The following is a 21,789-nucleotide window of genomic DNA, read 5'->3' as shown; positions in this document are numbered from 1 at the left end:
TAAGTATTGGATGTGTTGCAAGTTCTCTTAAGAACTAGCCTGGAGGAAAAATAATAAACAAACTTCATCACAAACTGAAGCACAAGAACACACATGGCAAAAAACATAGAAGGGTTTTCAAAGAACCAAAAATACAGCTTCATGTAAAACGGCAAGTGAAGATGCTTAAATACAAAAAGCACATTTTAATCAAAACTTAATAGGCTAACAGATACCTTAGTGACTGACATGACACTATTACTGCGAAATACAGAATCCACAAAATAAAAACATTTCTGCATCCATGTGGCATGATTTGCCTTTTAAGTTTTGCAGTCACAATGCAAACTCATGGTCTCTAGTGAATACCTAGTGGGTAACTACAGTTGATCTTGAAAGTGTTTTAAAAGGTCCTACTTCTCCCATAATTCTATTATTGTTATACCAGATGACATTTTCCTCTGTTCTATTTAGCTCACTGCAAACTGCTAACAGCCATACTAATGTATATGGTGAAAGTATTAACTATAGTTGCTGGGAAACAGAAGTTACCTTACAGTCTTGAAAGTGAAAGTGTTCATACAGTTTAAGTCACCTACAGCTGGTAGCCAAAACAAGCATCTGCATACACTGTAAAAAAAAAAAAAGTTCCCAAATTAATCGCTCCTTCGAGGTCATTTGAAGGAGCAGAACTGAAGTTGTCAGTGGTTTGAGATGTGTGTATATGTATATATACATATATATATATATATTTTTTAAAACAGTGTAGGAATTCCTTATATTTGATTTGTATGTAAGTTCTAATTGGGCCACAAGTACACAGAACAGTCTACTAGTACTCCATACTGTGAGGATTCATATGAAGAACTGAAGGTCTATGAGGTTGACAGAAAGCCACACCAAGACAACTGACTGTGTTTCTACAGAATTTCAACTTCCAATGAGAATGTGGCTCTTAGAGTATTGTAATAGAAAAAAATTGCTTTCTTATTGATCTGCAGGTGCAGTTGAATGTCAGCACTGTTGAATGTCACAGTTTGCCTTCTATATGCAGTATTACACAAACTGTTGTTGGAAAAATAGAGCATTTTCAAAATAACGTTTTCAATATTGCATTATAGCATCTCCCTGCATTTCAGATCTATTACCAGTTTGCCTTACTGGATACAATTTGTCTTTCCCACAAATCCTTCCATATAACTGCAGTCTACTTCAGCAGTTTTAATTAATTATGGATGATGCTATTACAGCTCTTCCCCTCTACAGCAGAAGCCATCATTACTTACCAGGTAGAAGTTTTACTATTTGCTATGGGCTATTTCAAACAGAAGATGCTTTTCTGTTAAGACATTGTAAACTGATCTAGCAATGTGTAGGATTATTATATGAGACTCAGACACACATCCAGGTCCAGTTCTTGATTAACAGACATTTGCACAACTTTATGTTCAAAGAACAACTCTAAAAAAGAAGTTTCTCTTAAGTCTATATTTATCTATTCAACAATTACAACAGATACTAGTTCATTTTAAAACAGTACACTTTTAAAATGCATTAACACAGGTTTTAGCTTTTTAAAGAAAAAAACTTCATTTTTTTAAAAACAGAAGGGAGAGATCGTAGAAAAGCACAAACAATTCAGGCTTATTTACAAGAGACAAACCTAGCCTATTCAAGGTGATTTCGTATACAGACAACATTCATAAAACCAAATGCATTACATGGCTCCAGGACAACAGCAGTTTAGAACAATCAACTGTTAAGGTAACACACACCTTAACTCAGTTTCTACAGTTTCAGTGCAATAAATTGAAATTTATGCTACAGCTAAATAACTGAACTAAAAATGTAGGTATTTCAGAACCCTATTTGGCAGACAATCTGATCTATGCAGCCAAATAAGCAAACAGAAGTTCAACAAGGCAATAGGATCACCTCCCGCCCCCAGCTCTGGGTATGCACCCTCAGCTATAATTATTCTTCATTCTTATTCAGGTAATTATCTTCTTCCCACAAAAATCAGTAGTATCAAGTCTCCAAAAAGTGAGAGCTTTAGAAACTTCCATACTTGCAGTAGCCACAGATCACTATTTGATTAATGACTGGTGAAGCTAACATAATTACTGGATTGCAGTCATGCATTACAATACTGTTGTTTTTGAGTTGGGGTATTTATTTACGGGGCCCTCTTAATTTGGTGAAGATACTGAATAAGCTCCACAGGTCAAAACTCAGAATCTTTCATATAACATCAGCTGCAGAACCACCAGTAACAGAGCAAGAGACACACAAATCCACAGCAGTTGCTACAGTGACATTTTCACTAATCAGGGAGCCAATAAAAAAAGTAAGCCAGTGAGCAAGACAACTTCTTTCTATTATCTTAATCATACATTAATTCTCAATACTGTTCCCAAAGAAACCTTTTACAAGAGTGAACAGCAGTTAAGTCTTCATTCATTTTTCTTTTCCTTGTGCTTGAGAAGTTTGTTTATCTCCCTTTTTGCCATTCCAATGTACTTTGTAATGATCCCATGCTGGTTTAATCCAGGAAACAGCAGCAAGAAACTTACTAAAAAGGAAAAATCCAAACAATTGGAATTACTTAATATTTCTTTAAAAAACTCCTTTCACCTTGCGATTTCTTGCTTCCTTTAAGCCCCACTAACTGCTTAAAAACAGAAAAGGAACCCCCACACAAAAGTCCCACCACATTCAAATAATCAAAACTAACTTCCACCAGCCTCATACCTATGTGAGCAGGTAACAAAAGTTATTTCTATTTTGTACACTGTAAACTTACCAATAAGATACGTGAGAAAGAGATTGTGAACTTGTTGTCCTATCCAGGCAACCACAGCAAGAGAACAAAGCATGGTCATGAAGTACTGAAAAATGAAAAGGAAACATTAACCAAGAATCTGTTGGCAATTCTACCTCTTCCCTTCAATACGAGGCATTATTTCAAAACTTAAAACTGTCTGGAAGTTCTTTGCCCCTCCCACATGCAATACTTACGTACAAGTCTGTTAAAATTATGGTATTACCAAGTCTACAATTGTACTTTCTCATTTATTTTCAGTTCATCAGTTTTACAGTAAGTAGGTTCTTTTCTGTCCAAATATGTATCATGGAGCCAAACTCTACTACCCCAGCTGATAAACTTCTCTTTAACACGTACTGTCCTGAAAACAGCTTCAGGTAATGTTTAGCAGTTCGTGTACCTAAGCTCTAAGATCTAATTTTCCAGGCAGTTAGTGTACATTGGAAACATCTGTTTTAAGGTGCGTTTACCAACTGTTTTTTCCAAGGATTTATCTATCCGAAAAAAAACCAATTTATCCTTAGATACCTTCAAACCAAAGGTACACCTTAACCTTGCAACACTGAAGTTAGAAGTTGTGTGACTGCAACTCAGGATTTAAATAAGATGTGTGACTGGCATTAAGTCACAACCTGAACTGTTGGTTCTTAGTGCAAAATACCCTTTTGTTCAGACAAACCCCTTGCTAAAATACTTAAGATTAAATAAAAGAAAGACAACACAAAAGAACTCCCAAAACTCTGATACCATTTTAGGCTTCTCTTCCTTCAGTGTGAAGAGACGTCTCCACCAGCCAACAATTCTGCGACGAGTTTTTACCAAATTACTGCAAATTTCATGAAATCTTTGCTGCTGCTCAGTAGTCCTTTTATTGAGGGGGGGGGAAGGGAGATAAGAATTTAAGTTTTCATACAAAACTTTAAATTAAAAAAAAAATCTGTATTATTTTTCTAGCAGAATAAAATTGTCCAGTATTTATCTTGACATTTGCTTTGCTTAGTTTAGTATCTTAACTTTGTTGAGCATTGTAACACAATTGTCTGCGCAGTTTTCATTTAATTTAGCATTTAGCATCTGTACACTGAATCTCTCTTAAATCCCAACCCTCTGTTAATCCAGAAAACCACTGACTTTAATCTCTGTCTGCCACCAGTGTGTATAATACTGGCTGTTATGCTGGTACATTATTAGACAAGAACATCTATCCAGTAATCAATTTAGAGCAGATGTGCTAGCATTTATTTTTAATTCAAAATGTAGTCAGATACTCTAGCTTGCCATTTTTATAAGCCTTGCCTTTCTCTCAATTTGTCTCAATCACTTATGACCACATCTACAGAGAACATGCATTATGCTTTACTTTCATTACTATTTACATCTACCACTCTCTTTCTGAATACAGAATACAATCCGCTTCCTCATAATTTTAGTTGTCAGTATCTAATATCCATGAATTGGAAAAAACTACTTTAGCAGAACTAAAGAGCATCCTTAATGTAGAGCAGAAAAAGACCGAATTCCCACAAAATTCTTATTTTGCTGGAAGAGAAGGAACAATAAAGATAAGCTGTAGTATTTGTCTTTCAAAAACAGAATAATGTGGGACATTGTACTATGAGTCCTGACTTCACATACAGAGATTGCCAGCTTCTTGCTAAGGTGCCTTTATATAGGAGTAGTTTGACATTTCAAAGTCAACTACCATTTTGATAAAGTTCAAAATTTCTTTATACTCAAGAAAGTAATTTAGTTTAAGCTTTCCTCACCACTTATTAGAGCCAAAGATTCTAGGTGCGAGAGCAGGAACAAGGTAATCAGCCAAACAAAGGAACATAACAAAACAGGAAACGCCTGAAAGAACAGATGGATCCAAGTAGTAGATCATCCTGTAGAAAGAAGATAATGAAAATGACTTCTGGATACTCAGTCTACTAAACACTTGACATACTTAGCTGTCTCTTCAAACTGGCTCAAGTCTGCAAACTGTAGTCCTACCCACTTGCCTTCCTCCCCCCCAACCAACCAAATTTGTTCCTACTACTACTAGTCATAAATACTTCAGTACTATTACAAGCAAATACAGATGAAACAATCAAAATACACATTTCTTAACATACTAGGTAAGAAAATGCTAGAACACAGCATAGTATGAAGTGCACCAGATCTAAAAATTCATTATTGCTCTCCCAGAAGTCAAGATCTAGTGAACATTATACAAGCAGAGGGTGGAGAGATGTAAATGAGTTTGTGAACATGTGAAATAACTAGATAGGGTGAAAGCTCTAACCTTGTTGATTCTTAAGTAACCCACAATATCCAGATCCACTACAGGTTGTTTACTCTGTCTCTCACTTTAACAGTTGGCTAAACCAGTTCTAGACAAGGAGCTAAAACCCTCTAATTAGGACAGTGCTGTGTGCTCTAACATACTAACTTCGCCATCACTCAAATGCAACTCTATCAGTTCTAGACAAGAACTAGCTTATCTCATGAGTGTCTGTTAACACCTAACTGTGTCTTCTCTTACTTATTTATACTAAGCAGCACTTCCCAAACACTAAAGTAGTAGAAGTAAAGAGGTGACCATCCACCATTGCAGGGCCAATCTTTTTATACATTAGGCATAGTGCTATGTGCTGAATGTTCGAGTTCATGTTTGATGAAGCACCAATTCCAAATTCAGGATTTGTAACAGTTCTACTTCCTCATAGTATTATTCATCACAGAATCTTTCCCACTAACAATTTATAAGCAAAGTCCTGAAGTTCATGCAGTCACATGTTTTTTAAAGTTGCCTTTCAGTTTCATTTGATTTCTACCCTCCTCACTTCCCTTAAGAACCATGAGCTTTATTTAGATCAGCCAGAAGACAGTTTATCCCTATCTCACCTAGTTCAACATTTATAACTGCCCTCTTTTCTTCACTTCAAGAAAACAAGCAACTGGCAAACTTCACAACTGATGTGGACACTTATCTCTACAAGGCTTGTAGGAGTCATCTTGTCTACTACAGTATTACATAAAAGCACACACAAAAGCCTCCAGCAACCTAGTTCAGTATTTCCAACCCAGAGGCAGTTAATATTCTTCCACCCATAGTCTTTCCTTCCCATCTCCTGCTCTCTTAAAAGAGCAAGAGAGCCAGTCTAGAAGTACCAGTTGTGTGAAACTGAATGAATTCATCCTGAACACCACGTCAAAGGTGCAAAACTGCTAATATTTCTGAGAAGTCTGCCCAACGGAAACAAGTTTTCTTGAAAAATTACTTGAAACCGTAATGGTATTGCTGTTGGCTCAGGAAAAAAAGCCACACAAGATAACCAGATCTAAGTAGTATACAAAGATGAACAGCATACAGCTGAAGGTGGTAAGAAGCTAGAGCAGTCATCACTGACAAACAGCTTTTGCAGAAAGCACTATGCCTCCCCTCACCCTCAGCACATTTTTTTAAGTCTACAGTTAAGAAGTTAAATGGAAGTACGACATGTGAGTGGGATGTGACAGGTGTTACTTCCTGTTCCCAGTTCTTTTTGATTTTTCTTTTCAAGAAAGTTRACATGTGTTAAGGAACAGAACTTAGAATAAGAAAGCTTCCCATTAGATTTTTTTCAAAAATCTCTTACTAATTTTCTTAACAGTTTTGCTACCAGCCATGAAAGTGCAATGCTGATCTATTCTCCATGAGTTACTTACAGGAAAGAAAAGGAAACAACGCTCATCAGTGCAAGAGGAAACCATGCTCTCTCCCAACGAAGAATTTTATCAGTCATCAAAATTACTTCTCCCCATCCTTGCAATTGCTCTTCCAAGCTAGCAGTTTCTGCAGCCTACACAAAAAGAGAAGAAAACATTTTATTACTAACCAGAATACCACATTAGCTCTGGTATCTGAAGTATCTAAAAGTGTACCATAAATAAAGACTGTAGTCACAACTCCTTCTGTGTATTTAACATTTCTAATGATGTTGTAAATTATTTACAATGTTATGACACTGTAACAGTGAAACTCTAGAAAAGTCAAGATCCCAACAAACTTGTAGCATCTGCCATCTCAGTATATAAACTGGTACAAAGACTGAGTTTTTTTTTTTTTAGTTCACTTTATGCACTTTGCCATATATTTCCCAATATGATTGTTTAACCATATGCATGCTTCCATTCCTCCTCTCCTTCAAGGCCTTTTTTTTAATAACAAAACCTGTTAATATAGAAGAATACTTTTTGTTAGGTTCTATAAAGCACTTATATCACATCCCAAAATGTCTATTTCAATTCTCTTAATAAACAAAAAAAGACATCTAAGTAAGTTCATCCTCATCCTGCTTATTACAGTTTAGAGATATAAAAAGCACTTCTTTGTGGCTATTCTCACTACCTTCTCCCAGATTTTAGCGAGCTAGTGTTCCCCACTCTCTCATTTATGGTACTTTTCCCCTCCATCAGATTATTAAAAATTAAGTTTTAAAGTCTAGCTAGAACCCTTCGAATTCTCAGTATCAATACTAGGAAAACTGCAAATAGGAGAACTACTTAAAAATAAACGTATTTAAAAACCACCCTAACATGTTAAACTAAAGCTTTCCAGTTGCCGTCCAACATAAAACAGTGTTTCTTGGAAGATGAATTAAAAAAAAAAGAAAGAAAGAAAAAACCCCCTCACACTACAGTAAGGAAAAATTACCTAGCTGATCATATTCAGATTGCAAAGAAACAAAGTCTTTCTGCAAGTTGCCCAAGACTGTGACCAGGGGACCTTTACACCCCTTCCTACTCTAGCAAAGGCATCAAATTACACAGTTGCTCTCTGCACATCCTTTGGACCTGCTCCAGCATCAGCTTGCTGACTAGCTGGCCTGAGGAGTGTCACATTTAATAGTTTGCCCTCTGTGGGACAAGAGATCTCAGAGACTATAGAACTCAAGTAACCACAAACAGAATAAACTATTTCCTACATAGTAAGAGGTTAAAAATCATTATGACCTGTACATCTACTGTGCAGAGATGGCAGAGCAGGTTTAATTCTCAATTGGATGGTGTATGTACCTCAAATGAGAAGCCTTACACCATTCCCTAAGTAACAAATACAGCTGTGTGCAGCTATCAGGATAAAGCACAGTTGTCTTATACAGTGTCATTGTAAGCTATTTTAAAACTACAGTTAAAGACAAAACAGAGTAGACAGCTATCTACCTGACATGCCTTCGAGTTATCACATGTATTTCATGTTTTACAGAACTCAAACCCCTACATAAAGGAGGAAAAAAAGTTGCATTTCTCCAGAAAACATTTTACATCAAACTGTTATTCTTTATTGCTTCCATCTGCCTGCAGTTAGCAACACAGCCAAAAGAAAATTTAACGGGAAACAGAGTGGAATATCATACTGTTAGTAGTAGTAGCCTGACTCTGTCAGCCCAGAAGTACAGTAACTTGTTTTCCCAGTGAGTCAGGTAGAGAAAGCTTTCTAAGTCATTTTTGTCAACATCAACACTGTCTTAATTCCAAAATGTGTCTATTGAAAGTGATTTTTCATTAATGAAACAAGAAAGTCTCCATAAATACGAACTTCTGTTATGAAGTGGGTATCTCTCTAGAACATAAGGAGTATTTTTGGCAACACAGGTCTGTTTTTTTTTTTTCTGAAATTTAAATATTCTTCCCACTTTTAAGCCACGGAAAGCGCCCGTCTGAATTCTTTCAGTATCTCCCTGTTGTCCAGCCTCCCGTTTCAAGAAATGCTGGCAGGCAATCCACTCGGGAGTCTCCCTTCTCCCCCCACCCCCTTCAACGCCACGCTTCTCCAGCGGCTTCCCCATTGCCTGCCTCGTTACAGGACAGATACACTCACACCCTCGCCCAAGTCCACCCTATATATATTACGTTTAAGTCTGCCTAACCACCCAGCTCCTATCACTATCTTCCTGCAGCTGTTAAGCATACGATAGCACAGCCGAGGGATGTTGAAACACGAGGACATGAATGTTAAACAAAAGCCCTGCGTATCAGGTAAAGCAAAACATGACGATGAGCTGCGAGCAGCACAGCAACAGCAGCACCCGCTCCTAAGCGCGGCGCGGAGCTGCCCTAGCTGAACTCAGCCTCCGCCAGGCCCGAGGGCCCCGTCACTCCACGAACAGGAGCCTCGCGGGGAAGAAAGGCGGCCGCTGCCGGCCGAGACGGCGGCCAAGCCCGGGCCCCTCGGCGCCAGCCGCCTGCCAGGCCGCGGCGCGGGGAGGCCGGGCCGGGCCCACCGAAGCCCTTCACCAGCCGCCAGGCGATAGCCCGCCGCCGCCCGACTCCGGAAGGCGCCTCGCCGCCGCCGCCCGCCCCGCCGGCCGCTCACCAGCTGGTTGCTGCTCTTATTGTCTCCCTCCGCCATCTTGCGCCGCCCTCGCCCCGCCGCCCCGCGCCGCCGCCCCGCGCCGCCCCGCCCCGCCGCCCCGCGCCGCCGCCCCGCGCCGCCCCGCCCCGCCGCCCCGCGCCGAACGGCCGCGCCCCGCGGCCGCCGCCGCCCCTTATAGCCGCGGCGCCTTCCCCCTCCCCACCTCAGGGTGCCGCAGCCCTGCCCGGCATCGTGATTGGCCGGCTCGAAACGCACCGCGGGCCAATCCCAGAGCGCCGGCCGGGTCTCACCGACGCCCGGTTGGCCGATGGGATTTGAACAGAGGCACCTGCCCCGCCTCCTCCGTCGCAATGCGACTGCGACAGCGGCGGCCGTTAACGGCCGGGGCGCCGCGGGGCGGTGGCGCCTGGGGCCCGGCGGGCGGGCGGGGAGGTGCCCCTCGGAGCAGCCCTCGGCGAGCGGCTGCGTTGCCCTGCCCGGCCAAAGCGGCGGCTCCGGCAGGCCCCGAGCGCTGCGGCGTGTCGGAGGCGGGCGCCCTCCCCGGCGTTGGACAGCACAGCAGGCAATGAGGAAGCTCCTCAAGGGACGGAGGCAGCCGGGGGAAGGCAGTCCAGCAAAAGCACAGTCAGAACATGAGCCATAACCACACCATTATTCATGCCACTTAGTCGAAAAATAATTGTCCGGACTCGGTGTTCGCAGAACTGATTGGTGCAGATACTTGCAGTGAGAAAAACTTTCGTTACGCCCCCCCCCCCCCAGGACCTTTGAGGAGAATCTGTTTATTTTTAAAAGTCTTACCCCTATAACTTAAAAATGTAATTTTCAGAAGGCATTAAGTAAAAGGCTGCTCTATGCTTTTAGAAAGCATGATACCTTTGCTTGCCATATACAGCATGTAGTAAGAATAGTCCAAAGCTGCTGAAACTGAAAAAGTCCAGAATGTTTTAAGACTAATGCGTGGCCTGCGGTAGCTGAACTACATGCCACCGGGAGGACTAACAGAAACCTTCTTGCTCTTAAAAGTTTTATTGATTTTAATATCATAGGTATTTAAATAGATTGCTTTTGACAGATACGAACAGCTAATACATGACCTATGAGAGCTAAATCCAGCTGCAAGAAATGTCTTCAAGATTACCACACAGGAAGGAGATGAAATAATCCTTAGCTTTCCTAGAAGTTGCACCAGCTCTGAACACTACAGCAGTCCAATCTAGCCACTATAATTATCATCAGCAGTCCAACAACTTGCTCTCATTTTTTCCACAAGCTGTAGTAGCACAAAAACAGACATGGAAGAAAGGCACTGGGATATGTGTCTTTTTTCTGACTCGATTTCCTACATGTTTCAGTCATGCATGTGTTAGGAGCTTAATCACTGTCTCTAGGATGTAATGCAGTTCTAAAGTGAGGGAAGACTTTTTACCATCGTTGACACAAAAACTGCAGTACTCTTTTCCACTCCTGCAGGTCAATTCATGAACTTGACACGGAGCAGAAAGGACACAGTGCTAGCTTTCACCTCAGCCAGGGCTAAGGATGATACTTTAGAGGTACATGTGTTTGATATTCTAGAAGCCTGAATGATTATTTAAAGAGCACTCTGTAAGGAATATACATGCTTTAGTGAACAACTTTCAAACTGATTTACTTGCAGTTCCTAAATGCTGGGAGTATCTTTGTGTATTGTTTTGCACTTACCTCAGAAACGTTGGGTTCCACCCTCAAAAGCTACTATTGCAGTACAGCAAACCTCGAACTAAAACTGCTTTCATTAGAAATTGATGGCAGTAGTAATTCTGATGAAAGTCTTCTGAGAAAGCAATACACTGTGCTTCTACTCATGTCCTTACTGTTACTGCTTCTAGGAGTATTTGCAGCATCCTGCATAAGCCAGCTCATTAGGACCAGCCAGCCAGCTCCTGCTTTCATCTAGTCAGATAATTCCCTCCAAAAAATGCCCAATTCATCAGTCTCTCAAGTGGTCTTTCAAATGCCAGCTCCCAAATGAGGCTGCAGCTGCAGCTTTTCTCCTGCCCCAGTGGCCTGCACAGGTCCCACTTCCTGATGTGAGCACTCCATAGCCCAGGTGTGGAGCGCAAAGTGAGTCTCCCAGGATGCCCTCACTGTCCAGGAAAAACATCGTCGCAGGTGTGCACCCCACTGCAGAGAATGCAACAGCATCAGGCCCTGCCAGGCCACTCTGCACTCGCCTGCATGAGCAGCCAGGCCATGGAGCACGACGTAAATCCAAAAAATAGGCGCATATGTGCATGCGTGTATCTGTATAAATACAACATTCGTTTAAACTCCTAGTCCTAATGCCGAAAGCAAAGAACGATGCTATCAGTAGCTCAGAGTGTGGGAACCCAATCATGCAAGTCTGTCCATCACCTCCCACACATCAACTAACTATGATAAAACAGTAGTTTCCTTTATGCTTCTATATATCATGCAGATTGTGCTGCAAGGTAGATGCATCGTTCATGCACTGAGATTCTCTTAGCAGGGACACACAATTTGCAGCAAGCTTCAGACTTAAAGCTAGCTTTAAAACATTGAAGTAAATGCTCGCGTTAATTTTAAAGTGCCATTAAGAGAAAGTTTAATTAGTCCCTGCATTTGGAGAGGGGAAGATGAGGGGAGAAGGGGGTAAGAGACATTATACACGTTTCTCTTGTCCCTTTATCATACATGATATAATATGCATCTCCTTTTTTCCTCAGGTATGCTACCAACAAAAAAAATCTGATAGAAGTGAAAAATGATCTGATCAGTTACATGTTTAGGCGCACACAAGAGTAATTTCATATTTATCTACATTAACAAAATAATCTTTGTTAACTAAAATGCTAATACTGCACTCCTGAATAGATCTTTCTCACTACAGAAAAAATATAAAATGGATAATATAATTGGGTACCACATGTTTAAGAAAGCAAAAGCTAGATAGCAGTTCACTTCTTAAACATTTTTTCCTAGAACAATTATTTAACCTATAAAGTGGCATGCCTGCTAATTTAGAAAAAGCTTGAAACAAAGAAAGTTGGGGGAGCAGAGAAATAATGAAATTTCGGAAGCATTTAAGTGTACTAAAACAGCAAGGCCAAATGTACTAGGCACAGAACACACTGATGAAAAAAATGGATCTTCAGGACTACAATAATTACAAAAATTAAGCTTTAACTCTCCAATTCTCTACAGCATTTTTGAAGTAGTATTTGTATATAGTGCTTTTCATTCAGGGAGCTCAAAGCAGTTAACAGAAGATAAACATCATGTTTGAATAAAAAGCAGACAAGTATATGCTGTTGCAAAGGCTGTGTTTATGGTCGCTGCAATTGCTGCTGTGGAGTCTGCACAGCAAAGCATGCTCGTTTCCCATGCAAGATAATCTAGCACTAGCATTAGGTCTCACCAATGATTTTATAGAAACCTAATTCAAAGTCTTGAAAATGTCTTGTCATTTTTGACTGAAAACTTTTTTCCCTACATACAATGTCTCAAAATTCCAATTTATATTACAGACTTGTTACAGATATTTGAAAAGTTAAAAACACTTTAATCATTCAATGCAAAATTGGATGTTGAAAAGGAAATAGATCATGAAGTGCTTGCAAAGTACTAAAAAATTCCATTACTGTAAGTATTTCCTATGATTTCAACTTGAGTTATATTAACTTGACATGCCGCTGAAGACTCCAAGTTGCTTAGGCCTAAACACAGAGGTGGGAAGACAGGCAAACTAACTGGAGTCCCAGAGGGTGAAGTAAGTACCTCAACCACTAGACTATATAGTTGAAAGGAGGTAACAACTCAAAACTGCTGCACTCACTTCAAACTTGATTGTAAAGAATTCCTTTATAGTATGATCTCTTGGTTAACATTTACTGCAGGCAAGCATCATTGAAAAAACTTTCATCACCTGAACAGTTCAGCTTCTATTACTTCGGTTGATTTATGTGCATTTATGAAGATTTTGATTCTAGATTTGCATTAATCTAGGTTTTGTTGCAGCAACAAAATAGATGCCTCAGTTTTACTGAAACACAGCAACTTTGTCTTTACAGGAAAGACATTTATTAAAAAAAATAAGTCTTTCTTAACATGCAACATGCATGCACAAACTCTGCTTAAGAACTCTATTTTAGGTTTAATGAAGACTGCATCAACTCACCACATTGACAAAATTTACCAGGAAAACCGTTTTGATTTCAGCACACAAAAGCTGACAGCCCCACAGACTCCTAAACATGAGAATCCTCCTCAACACTGGAACTGGATTCTATAGAGAACTGAATGTGTGCAATCTGGAATTTATGTACTAGGGCTTCTATTCTTCTGCATAATTTTCAAAACCAGTTTTGCATAAAAGGAAATTATGAATACAAGTTGTTTTTTTAAAACTTTATTAAATTACGCAGTAAAGAACCCATCTCCACACAAGTGTTTCATTTCTGGATAGCAGAGGTATAATACATGAACCACAGGTGAGTGCATTACCCCTCCCTTCTCCCAACTTCCAAGAAATAAAACAGCATGTATAATACACTCTTGTTACTATGGTACGCCAAACAGATTGTTCATAAGGTTATTTTTAACTGGAGAAAAAGTAAAAAGGACTAACAGTGTAAAGTGTCTTGTTCTGCGTATCAATGTTCTTCACTGCAACATTCAAACACCTTCTTTCTTGCAATACATGGCATGGCAGAGGGTTCAGGAAGCAATGACAGTGGAATGCGTTTGCACATGAGTATCATTAAATATAAAGCTTGTGACTTCCCTGGAGTTAATCAGGCAATCAGAATGCCACATGAAAGAAAAAGGCCGTACGTCTGTTCAAATTCCTTACACTTCAAAGTGCATGTCCACAAAAAATTGGCAACAGAGGAAAAAGTGAACTCTAAGACCTACTTAGGAGGCAGAGCAGTTAGCATAGTGCAAATACTGAAAATAAGTTCTTCTATTACTTATGCCTGGTGTTAACTTGTTTTCTGAAAACTGTTTGCCAAGCTTTCTACTCAGATGAACTGCTGTAAATCCACTCAACTAAATGAATTTTACGCTAGTAGTGAACTTGGCCCAAATTCTTTAATACCTAAATTTTGATTGAAAAAATTGAAGTGTGCTTTTACTCTGAAAAGTGACTAAAATGGCATAAAGGAATTTCCCATGTCTATCATTTTTCAGCAGCTGCATATAAAGAATTCACCAAATATACAAAAGGATTTTTTTTTTAATACGTACCTATACAAATTTCTCCACGTTAAGAAAGCCAATGTGCATTTCTGCTTTGGATATATCTGTAACAGATTCTGTAGTTATAACTGAATTGTTAGGTTTATCTGGTATAAGAAAAGCAAGTTTCCTTTTCCTAAAGGTGTTCTACAGCCAAAACAGTTCAAATTTTTTAAAGGAAGTCTTTTAGACAACTGACAGACAGGCAGGATACAGTTCTAAGTACAAAGATGCCATTTTTAGAGAGACTTTTCTGACCATAATCACACTTTGAAGGCAGAACTGATTAAAAAACAAAAAGCGTTGGTGGAAGATTCACTATGAATGCATTATTGAACAACCATCTATAGAAGTAATATGGCAAAGCAAAATTACTTTGCAGAAATCTTTACAAATCTAGTTGAACAAAAATTGGAGAGTCCTTCATTTGTTGGATTATATGTATACCCCTGTGAACTGAAGCACTATAATTTACAACTGTAAACTAAAAGTATTAGGAAAGTAAAGTAAAAAGCGTATCACTCTACCTCCACCAGAACATCACTTTATTGTTTATCTGTCATCAACAATGTAAAACTCTACTAGATACTCTATCCTGGTTTTTAAAAAGGTAAAGATTACATTGGATTAGCTACGTCATACGAAAGAAACTACAGCAATCACAGTAGAATGAATTGGAGGGACAATTTGAATTACAAAAAAGTGTACACTGCAAGCAGAGGGAAGTGCACATTAAATCAAATGCCTGTAGGATTCATTACTTTTAAATGCACAGTGACAATTTTGAGAAACTGTACATGATAGAATCACAGAAATGACTTTAAAATAACCAAAATTACATTTTGCATTTGACCATCCAACTCATAAGTCATCGTTGATGTTCTATATTTTCAGTGCTTTTGGAAAATTTGTTTACCAAACAAAATTTAAGTTGTTAATTTGACTAAACTGTGAAGTAGAAGGATTGAAATAAAAAGTAGATTGGAAGTACGCCTAAACTACAAGAATAAGCCAAAAGAGGGGTATGCAAGGAGAGGTTGGGAGGGAGGAAAAAGGAAAGAGGAAAAGAGAACAAAGGCTTTTTCTTCTATCTCAGAAGTTCTTCCAATGCAGCGTATATCTGATGTACAACTCTTTGCTTTCAGTCCATTTCTGAAGTTTACATTTTGTAGCCTTTTTCTGCACTAACTGGTCAACTCAACCAGCACTGTTGCCAAGCAACAAGAGTAACAAGAATCTGAATGCATCAAATCTTCCTTTGCTGTGATTTCTTCATGGCCCCATTTTTTTCTGTTTTTCTTTGAACAGGGTTCGGTGTTTCCTGAATTGTTCACAGGGTCAGGTGGAATCGAGTTCCAAATCACTCTGCGGTTTGTAGCATCCCGATTTCTTTCTGCAGCTAACCCCCAGACACGTTTGCAGTTCTTCCATAGCAGAAAGACAAACCGTGTTGCTCAAGCGGTGAACTTTCACCCTTGACCTTGGGGGTTGCAGACCATTGTGTTTAGCGTATCCCTGAGTGCAGCTATCCTGCAGGATTCACTTCCCAGTGCACCGAGATTTCCTAGGTTTCCTCAGATTAAGCCCCAGTATGCATCACCACCGACTGTGGTGCGGCTATGGATGCCTGAGGCCGAGTTGATTCTGGTGGATGTCTGACCTCGCTGAACCAGACTCATATGCTTTCTCCCTACTCATACCCAGGCAGTCCAACCTTCATACAGCTGAGCCAAGTTATCTAGATTAGTTGCTTCCTTAATCACAAAGTCAACCTATTAAAAAGTCAAACAAGAAATTAAAATACACTAGATCTTAAAGTGCAGTTAGGTGATCTTAAAATTAACTGCTGAGTTGCCTGCGTATACAAAGTTTCATAGTAATGCAGTAACTATACGAATATAAGAATATTCATATATTAAGTGTACACTTAATTTTACATAATTTCACATAGTCCACAGAAGAAATAGGAATGTGTACTGGTCCATTCAGGAGTAGGGGAAAGGTATCAACTCATTCATAACCCCAATCTGGAAAATAGTTCCAACTTTCTCAAATTTATACAGGCACTTGGGTCCAGTGATTTTGATGCTTCAGAAAGACAGGCAGACATATTATGTTATGCTGGTGAATACAGACAAGTCCTGTCTATTAGAAGCTGTAAAACTTTAATGCTTTCACTGGATATCAACAGCTGTGTAACCAATGTTGGCTTATTGAGGTACAAAAGGCAACTTTATCAGATTCATGATTTTACCTAACATTTTGGATTAGGAATGAGAACATTTGATTAAGAAATGCAGCAATATACAGCAACTGTACACTAGACTTGCTTTGCAATATAAATAGTACATCTCAAAAGATAAAAAGCAAACCCCATTCACCATAGGGTTTCGCTTTTAAAGTTACACATTAGCATTTAAAGCAAGGTCTAGTAACTGAACTTGAATAGTTCCAACTCACCTGTTCAGCAACAGACATTCTCCTGTTGGGATCCACATCCCGGCCCTCTAACTTGGCTTTGACTCGCTTCCACACACTAACTGCATACGAATTCCTTTCCTGCACGGCTAAAAGCACAAAATAAAATTTAATTTTGCATTCCAGCAGTGAAGCACCTTTTTTTTTTTTTTTTTTTTTTTTAAATGAAAACAAAGCCCACTGTATTCCTGTATTTACCTTTTCCTGTTTTAGGGTCCCTTGCTGTCTTTTTAGGACTACAGGCAACAATTTTGCCAGTTCCTGGGACTGTGCTTGGAGGAGTATCTGCTGATGTGGCAAGATTTTTCTGAATTAGCTTTCTTGCATTCTGCGACATCACCTCTGGCTGAGTTTTCTGCCCTGTATTGCTACGTACAGCTGTAGAAAAAAGTTTAAATAATTTAAATTAAGCCACAGAATTTCACTGAAATCTGCTTTCTGAAATTAGGTTTAATTTCAGAATACATTTAAATTGAAAAATTAATTTATTCATCCAAATATCCTGACCACAACTGAATTGCAGTAGTTAGATCTTTAGCTTTGCCTTCTTGCATAAAAATTTCTGCATCTTTATGAACTCCTAGTATTAAAACAAGCAGTTACATAGATTATGCCTCAAGTGAGATATTGTGTCCCACTCCAGCAGTCTTCAACTTTTACTTTCAAAAATGCATTTCAGTATAAAAGTGGAGACTTAACGTAGATGAACTATATATTCAATTAAGTTTGAAATGAGCAAATACTTATTCTTATCRAGATTGGATTTTGCCTGTGAAAAAACACGTAGGTGTTCAAAATAGTATACTATAGATGTAAGAAACTATCAAATATTTATCTAAGGCAGTTATCAGTACTTCAGTATAAACAAATGCATGAGTCTGAATACTTCTTCTCTTCAGGCTTTCTCATTTCCTTTTCTATATAAAAGCCAATTCCTTTTACTTCACAGAATTAAACCAGAGGTTTTGTTCTACCACAAAACATTTATTTACATCAAACAAATTTTTAATGTGTTTTTAGCCTATCATTTTGTGTGGCAGTTAATGGAAGCCAGGAACTATGCTCAGTCCAAATATTGATAGTAGAATAATTCTTTAAATAAGAAATTCATGCTCAGTGTAAGTTCATGCATGTTTTTGTTAACTGTAAAGTAATGAAAAACTTTGTGAATATGAACGCATTAGCACAGTTTCAGAATTTATTCCAAAGTTGTCATAAGTTTTAATAATGATTTTAACATTAATTACTATTTAGTTGATAACAGTGTATAATACACAATGGTCCCATGCATTCTTGGCTTTGTGGAGTAAATTCAGATCTTGAAGGCTACTTAATATCCAGTTACAACAGATGTTGCATAACTGGAATTTTATAGACTATTATAATCCTGTAAGGACTACCTGTATTTCAAAATTTATTAAGAATTATGATGCCTTCTCTAATATCAATTCCTCATGTTTGAATTTTGGTACTTTTTCAAATGTTACCTGCAGCAAAGGTTGGCTGATATGTAGCAGATGATGTTGGGCTCGAGCATTCATTTGATGTATCCGTGACTAAGGGTGATGCAAAACTCACTAGATTATTGTAGACACTAGAAAACAGAGTTGATAAATAGTCATGCAGCTTTTCAAGTTATTCAAAAATTCAAAATGGAAGCCAGAAGTCAAGTTTTGCAAAAAGATTTCAGCATGCTAAGATCAAGTAGGCACATGGTGCCGTGCTGCTGTTGGCAAGAGGATAAGCAAAATGTTGTCAAAAAACAGAAGGTAACTCACCTTTGGCTCTGTGTTTTTAGTTCTTTCAAGGTGGGAGTTATTTCCTGCAGCATTTCAACGTGCTCCTGACTGCGAACTTGACCCATTACCTGAACTAATGTAAACAAAACTGTCTGAATATTATCTTGCCACGATTTATATTCGCCCAAGAASTGCCTAACGCTATTTTCATAGGGAACGTCTTCACCATCTGCCAAAGCTGCTTCTTCATCCTGTAACAAAGATGTGTTAAAAAGGTTTAACTATTTGTTATATTTTTGAAAATAGAATAAACATTTCTTAGTGTTTTCAATCCCTCAGTTCATCATCTGACGACAAAAAACATCATTTTCAACCATTGCATCTCAAGAAAATATATCATGTTTTACTGATCAAAAGCTAGGAGGAATTTTAAATGCATAAAAAAATCTTTCTAGTGCCAATAGAGAAAAAGGCTTCAGTTCAACAAAAACGCGATTAACAACTCTAGAAATACAGCTTTATAAAGAATTGATTTGCTCTCTAAAAATTCACATCTTGAATTCTATATGCACAAACAAAATTCACTGTTTTTATATATGTTTATATTTATTAATCATTTATTTATAAAAAGCATTATTTTTCTAGAGCTATACTGACACTGTTTTCAGCAATAAAATTTAATGACCTTTCAGGCATACCTTTGCCATAGCTTTCAGTAGATGCTTGACATCTCCAAGTTGTCTATTATGACCAGTGAGCACAGTCTTAATACTATCCACCAGGTTCTGAATCGTTTCACAAACTGTTTCTATCTGCTGTTCTCTCTCTGTTTGTACTGTTCTCTGTGTAGATATTTCCTGGGTCAATTGCTTGTGAGCTGAGTGAAGCCATTCAGAGCTGCCGATAGGATGTTCAAGACTTGTGCCCTAAAAATAACATCAGCATTTTAATAGCTATATCCAGACATAAAACTCAATTGCTGAGTATGTGCTACTACTGAGTGTTTAGCAGTTGATGGCATAACCTGTTATTGACTACTCATTAGAAGATATGCATAATTTTATGTAGAATGAAAGACAAATGGAGAACTCATCATTACAATAATTCTATACTTTTTTTTTTTTTTTTGCTCCGACCTTTACTCACCACTCTCTGAAGTAAGCGAAGCTCCAGTTCGGAGACTGAACTGTTGAACTGTGATGCAAATGAGCACATTTGTTGACAGCGTTTGAGAAGTTCAAATAAAGCAGCATCCAAATTTAAGGCTTCTGCTGTTCTAGTACGTAAACTTTCAAAATGAATGATATTACTGCAGAGGAACGTAACCTGAGAATCAGAGTGAAAGTGAGAAAGATATCCCAATTAAACTGTGCATTAAACTGTGCATTTGTTCCATATCCTTAAAAAAGTCTCAGCAGTAAAGCTGCTCTGTTACAATAATGATATCATTTCAGGGGCATCCAACCCTGTGGCAACTCTCCTAGAGGCGATTCACATTGCTTTTAACATGGGATTCGCAGAAATATTTGGATTTCTATTTTTGCTGTTTAGCTGTTGAAGATGAAAAATATACTTTTCACATAAATTAGTTATATCCCAAATAGAAAGTAACAAGTAAACATACTTATCAAGTCAATGCTTCTTTATCTATAGTACCTGACTTGCTCTTTGACTTTCCTTAAGGACAAGGTTTCTTCTTTCAGCAATAGTGGCATCAAAGTCTTGCAAAACTGGTGCCAGTGCAGGATTAGCACCTCCTGCCCATTTTAAACGCTGCTCAATACTTGCTTCAAGTGCTGCTAGTTTCTCCTGCATAGGGAGAAAATAATAATAGGAGAGAGTGAATGACTCTACACACACACAGCATAATAAGTCTAACTTAAAAAGTATTTAAAGTATTTATATTAACCCAGGCAGTCATATACATTCTTATCCCTTTTATATATATATATATATATTTTATGTATATATATATAAAAAATATATACACACACACACACATACATATATGAAGTAAAAAAAAGAATGTGGTATACACGAATGACAGGAATGAAAACAGCCTATGCTGTTCTCAAACATCACAACCGGATTTGACTGTTATGTAAACAAAATCAGCTGTCTTGATTTTAACCCAGCACAAAATACAGTAGCAAATCAAAAACACAATAAAATTACAAGAGTCATGGACTCCTGTGCAAATAATCTTCAAAAAAGGATTATGAGCAGTACCTTAATATATAAAAACAAAACTGAAATTCAACAAGTTAAACAGTATTTTTTAAACAATAAGACATCCTTAATTACTGTAATACCCCAAAGTCTTAAAAAAAGAAATATACAACACCAAAAACTAATTTAATTTATTCTCACAACAGCCTGAAAAGCTAGGCAGATCTGCAACGTGTAGAAAACTTAACATACACAGTAAACTATTTGCCCAAACTTGTACAGGAAGCTTTCTACACTTTCTTAATAAAATGATAGCGAGGATCACTTAAGTCAGACAAACTTGAAGAATAAGAGTATGATCAGCCTTCAGAAGGAAGGGTATTTTTATGTATCAATTTTTTTCCCATGGAACAGATTTACTAGTATACCAGGAGAGAATGCTGTGTACTATGACATGGCAAAAATCAAATATAATAGTACAAAACAGGAAAAAAAAAGACAAAGCAGAGAGAGAGAGAGCGCGCGAGAGAGAAAGTGAGCAATGAAAGTGCTATGAAATTTGTGCTTAGATAACAATACAGCTAACAATCTGGAAGTGGCAGAATAATTCTGGAATGTACGGTGAGAAAGAGTCATATTTCAATATGTTGCTGAACAACCACCTCAATAAAAGCAGTACCTGGACTGTTGCAATTGAAGCTTCAATCTGACTGAGTGTATGAAGTTTCTTTTTCATGCTGGCTAAAATGGCAGAACGAGGTGGAGGAGTCACTGAGATGGCCTGTGGGCGACTAATAAGAAGATCTTCATGCTGCCACTTTTTTTTTTTTTTTTTTTTTTTATTAAGAAAAGACTTAGTTAGTAATATTACTCATCACAAAACACTTTGCTTCATAAACAGAAATTCTAGTATTCTGTACACCTTATAGTAGGGTATTTCAAAAAGACTAGGTATCTGAAGATGATACTAGCATGCTTTGAAGTTCTGAATCATTACAGTGTTAAATTCTATACAC

The 21,789-nt window shown here is 38.2% G+C and overlaps 2 protein-coding genes across 2 annotated transcripts in view; both read right to left on the bottom strand.

Moving 5' to 3' along the window:
- Positions 1-156: 156 nt before the first annotated feature.
- Positions 157-9,229, bottom strand: ARL6IP1 (ARL6 interacting reticulophagy regulator 1). Its single transcript, XM_085302456.1, has 6 exons — positions 9,147-9,229; positions 6,497-6,630; positions 4,570-4,689; positions 3,551-3,668; positions 2,783-2,867; positions 157-2,551 (listed from the first exon to the last, which is right to left on the bottom strand). The coding sequence occupies exons 1-6, from the start codon at positions 9,180-9,182 to the stop codon at positions 2,433-2,435; spliced, it is 612 nt and encodes a 203-aa protein (XP_085158582.1). The 5' UTR covers positions 9,183-9,229; the 3' UTR covers positions 157-2,432.
- Positions 9,230-14,915: 5,686 nt separating this feature from the next.
- SMG1 (SMG1 nonsense mediated mRNA decay associated PI3K related kinase) overlaps positions 14,916-21,789 on the bottom strand; it is a 64,704-nt gene continuing 57,830 nt past the window's right edge. The window contains exons 55-63 of the mRNA XM_085302445.1: positions 21,453-21,590; positions 20,261-20,413; positions 19,751-19,930; positions 19,303-19,530; positions 18,644-18,855; positions 18,353-18,459; positions 17,064-17,243; positions 16,848-16,954; positions 14,916-16,159 (exon numbers count right to left, since the gene is read on the bottom strand). Coding sequence (XP_085158571.1) covers positions 16,082-16,159; positions 16,848-16,954; positions 17,064-17,243; positions 18,353-18,459; positions 18,644-18,855; positions 19,303-19,530; positions 19,751-19,930; positions 20,261-20,413; positions 21,453-21,590 — 1,383 coding nt within the window. The 3' untranslated portion in view covers positions 14,916-16,081. The remainder of the gene's footprint in view (positions 16,160-16,847; positions 16,955-17,063; positions 17,244-18,352; positions 18,460-18,643; positions 18,856-19,302; positions 19,531-19,750; positions 19,931-20,260; positions 20,414-21,452; positions 21,591-21,789) is intronic.

The sequence above is a fragment of the Rhea americana genome, unplaced genomic scaffold (genome assembly GCF_003343005.1).
Source record: "Rhea americana isolate MKP2758 unplaced genomic scaffold, rheAme1 scaffold_10, whole genome shotgun sequence".
Taxonomy (NCBI): Eukaryota; Metazoa; Chordata; class Aves; order Rheiformes; family Rheidae; genus Rhea; species Rhea americana.
The sequence above is the reverse complement of the archived record's forward strand: the minus strand, read 5'-3'. Positions and strand labels throughout refer to the sequence as shown.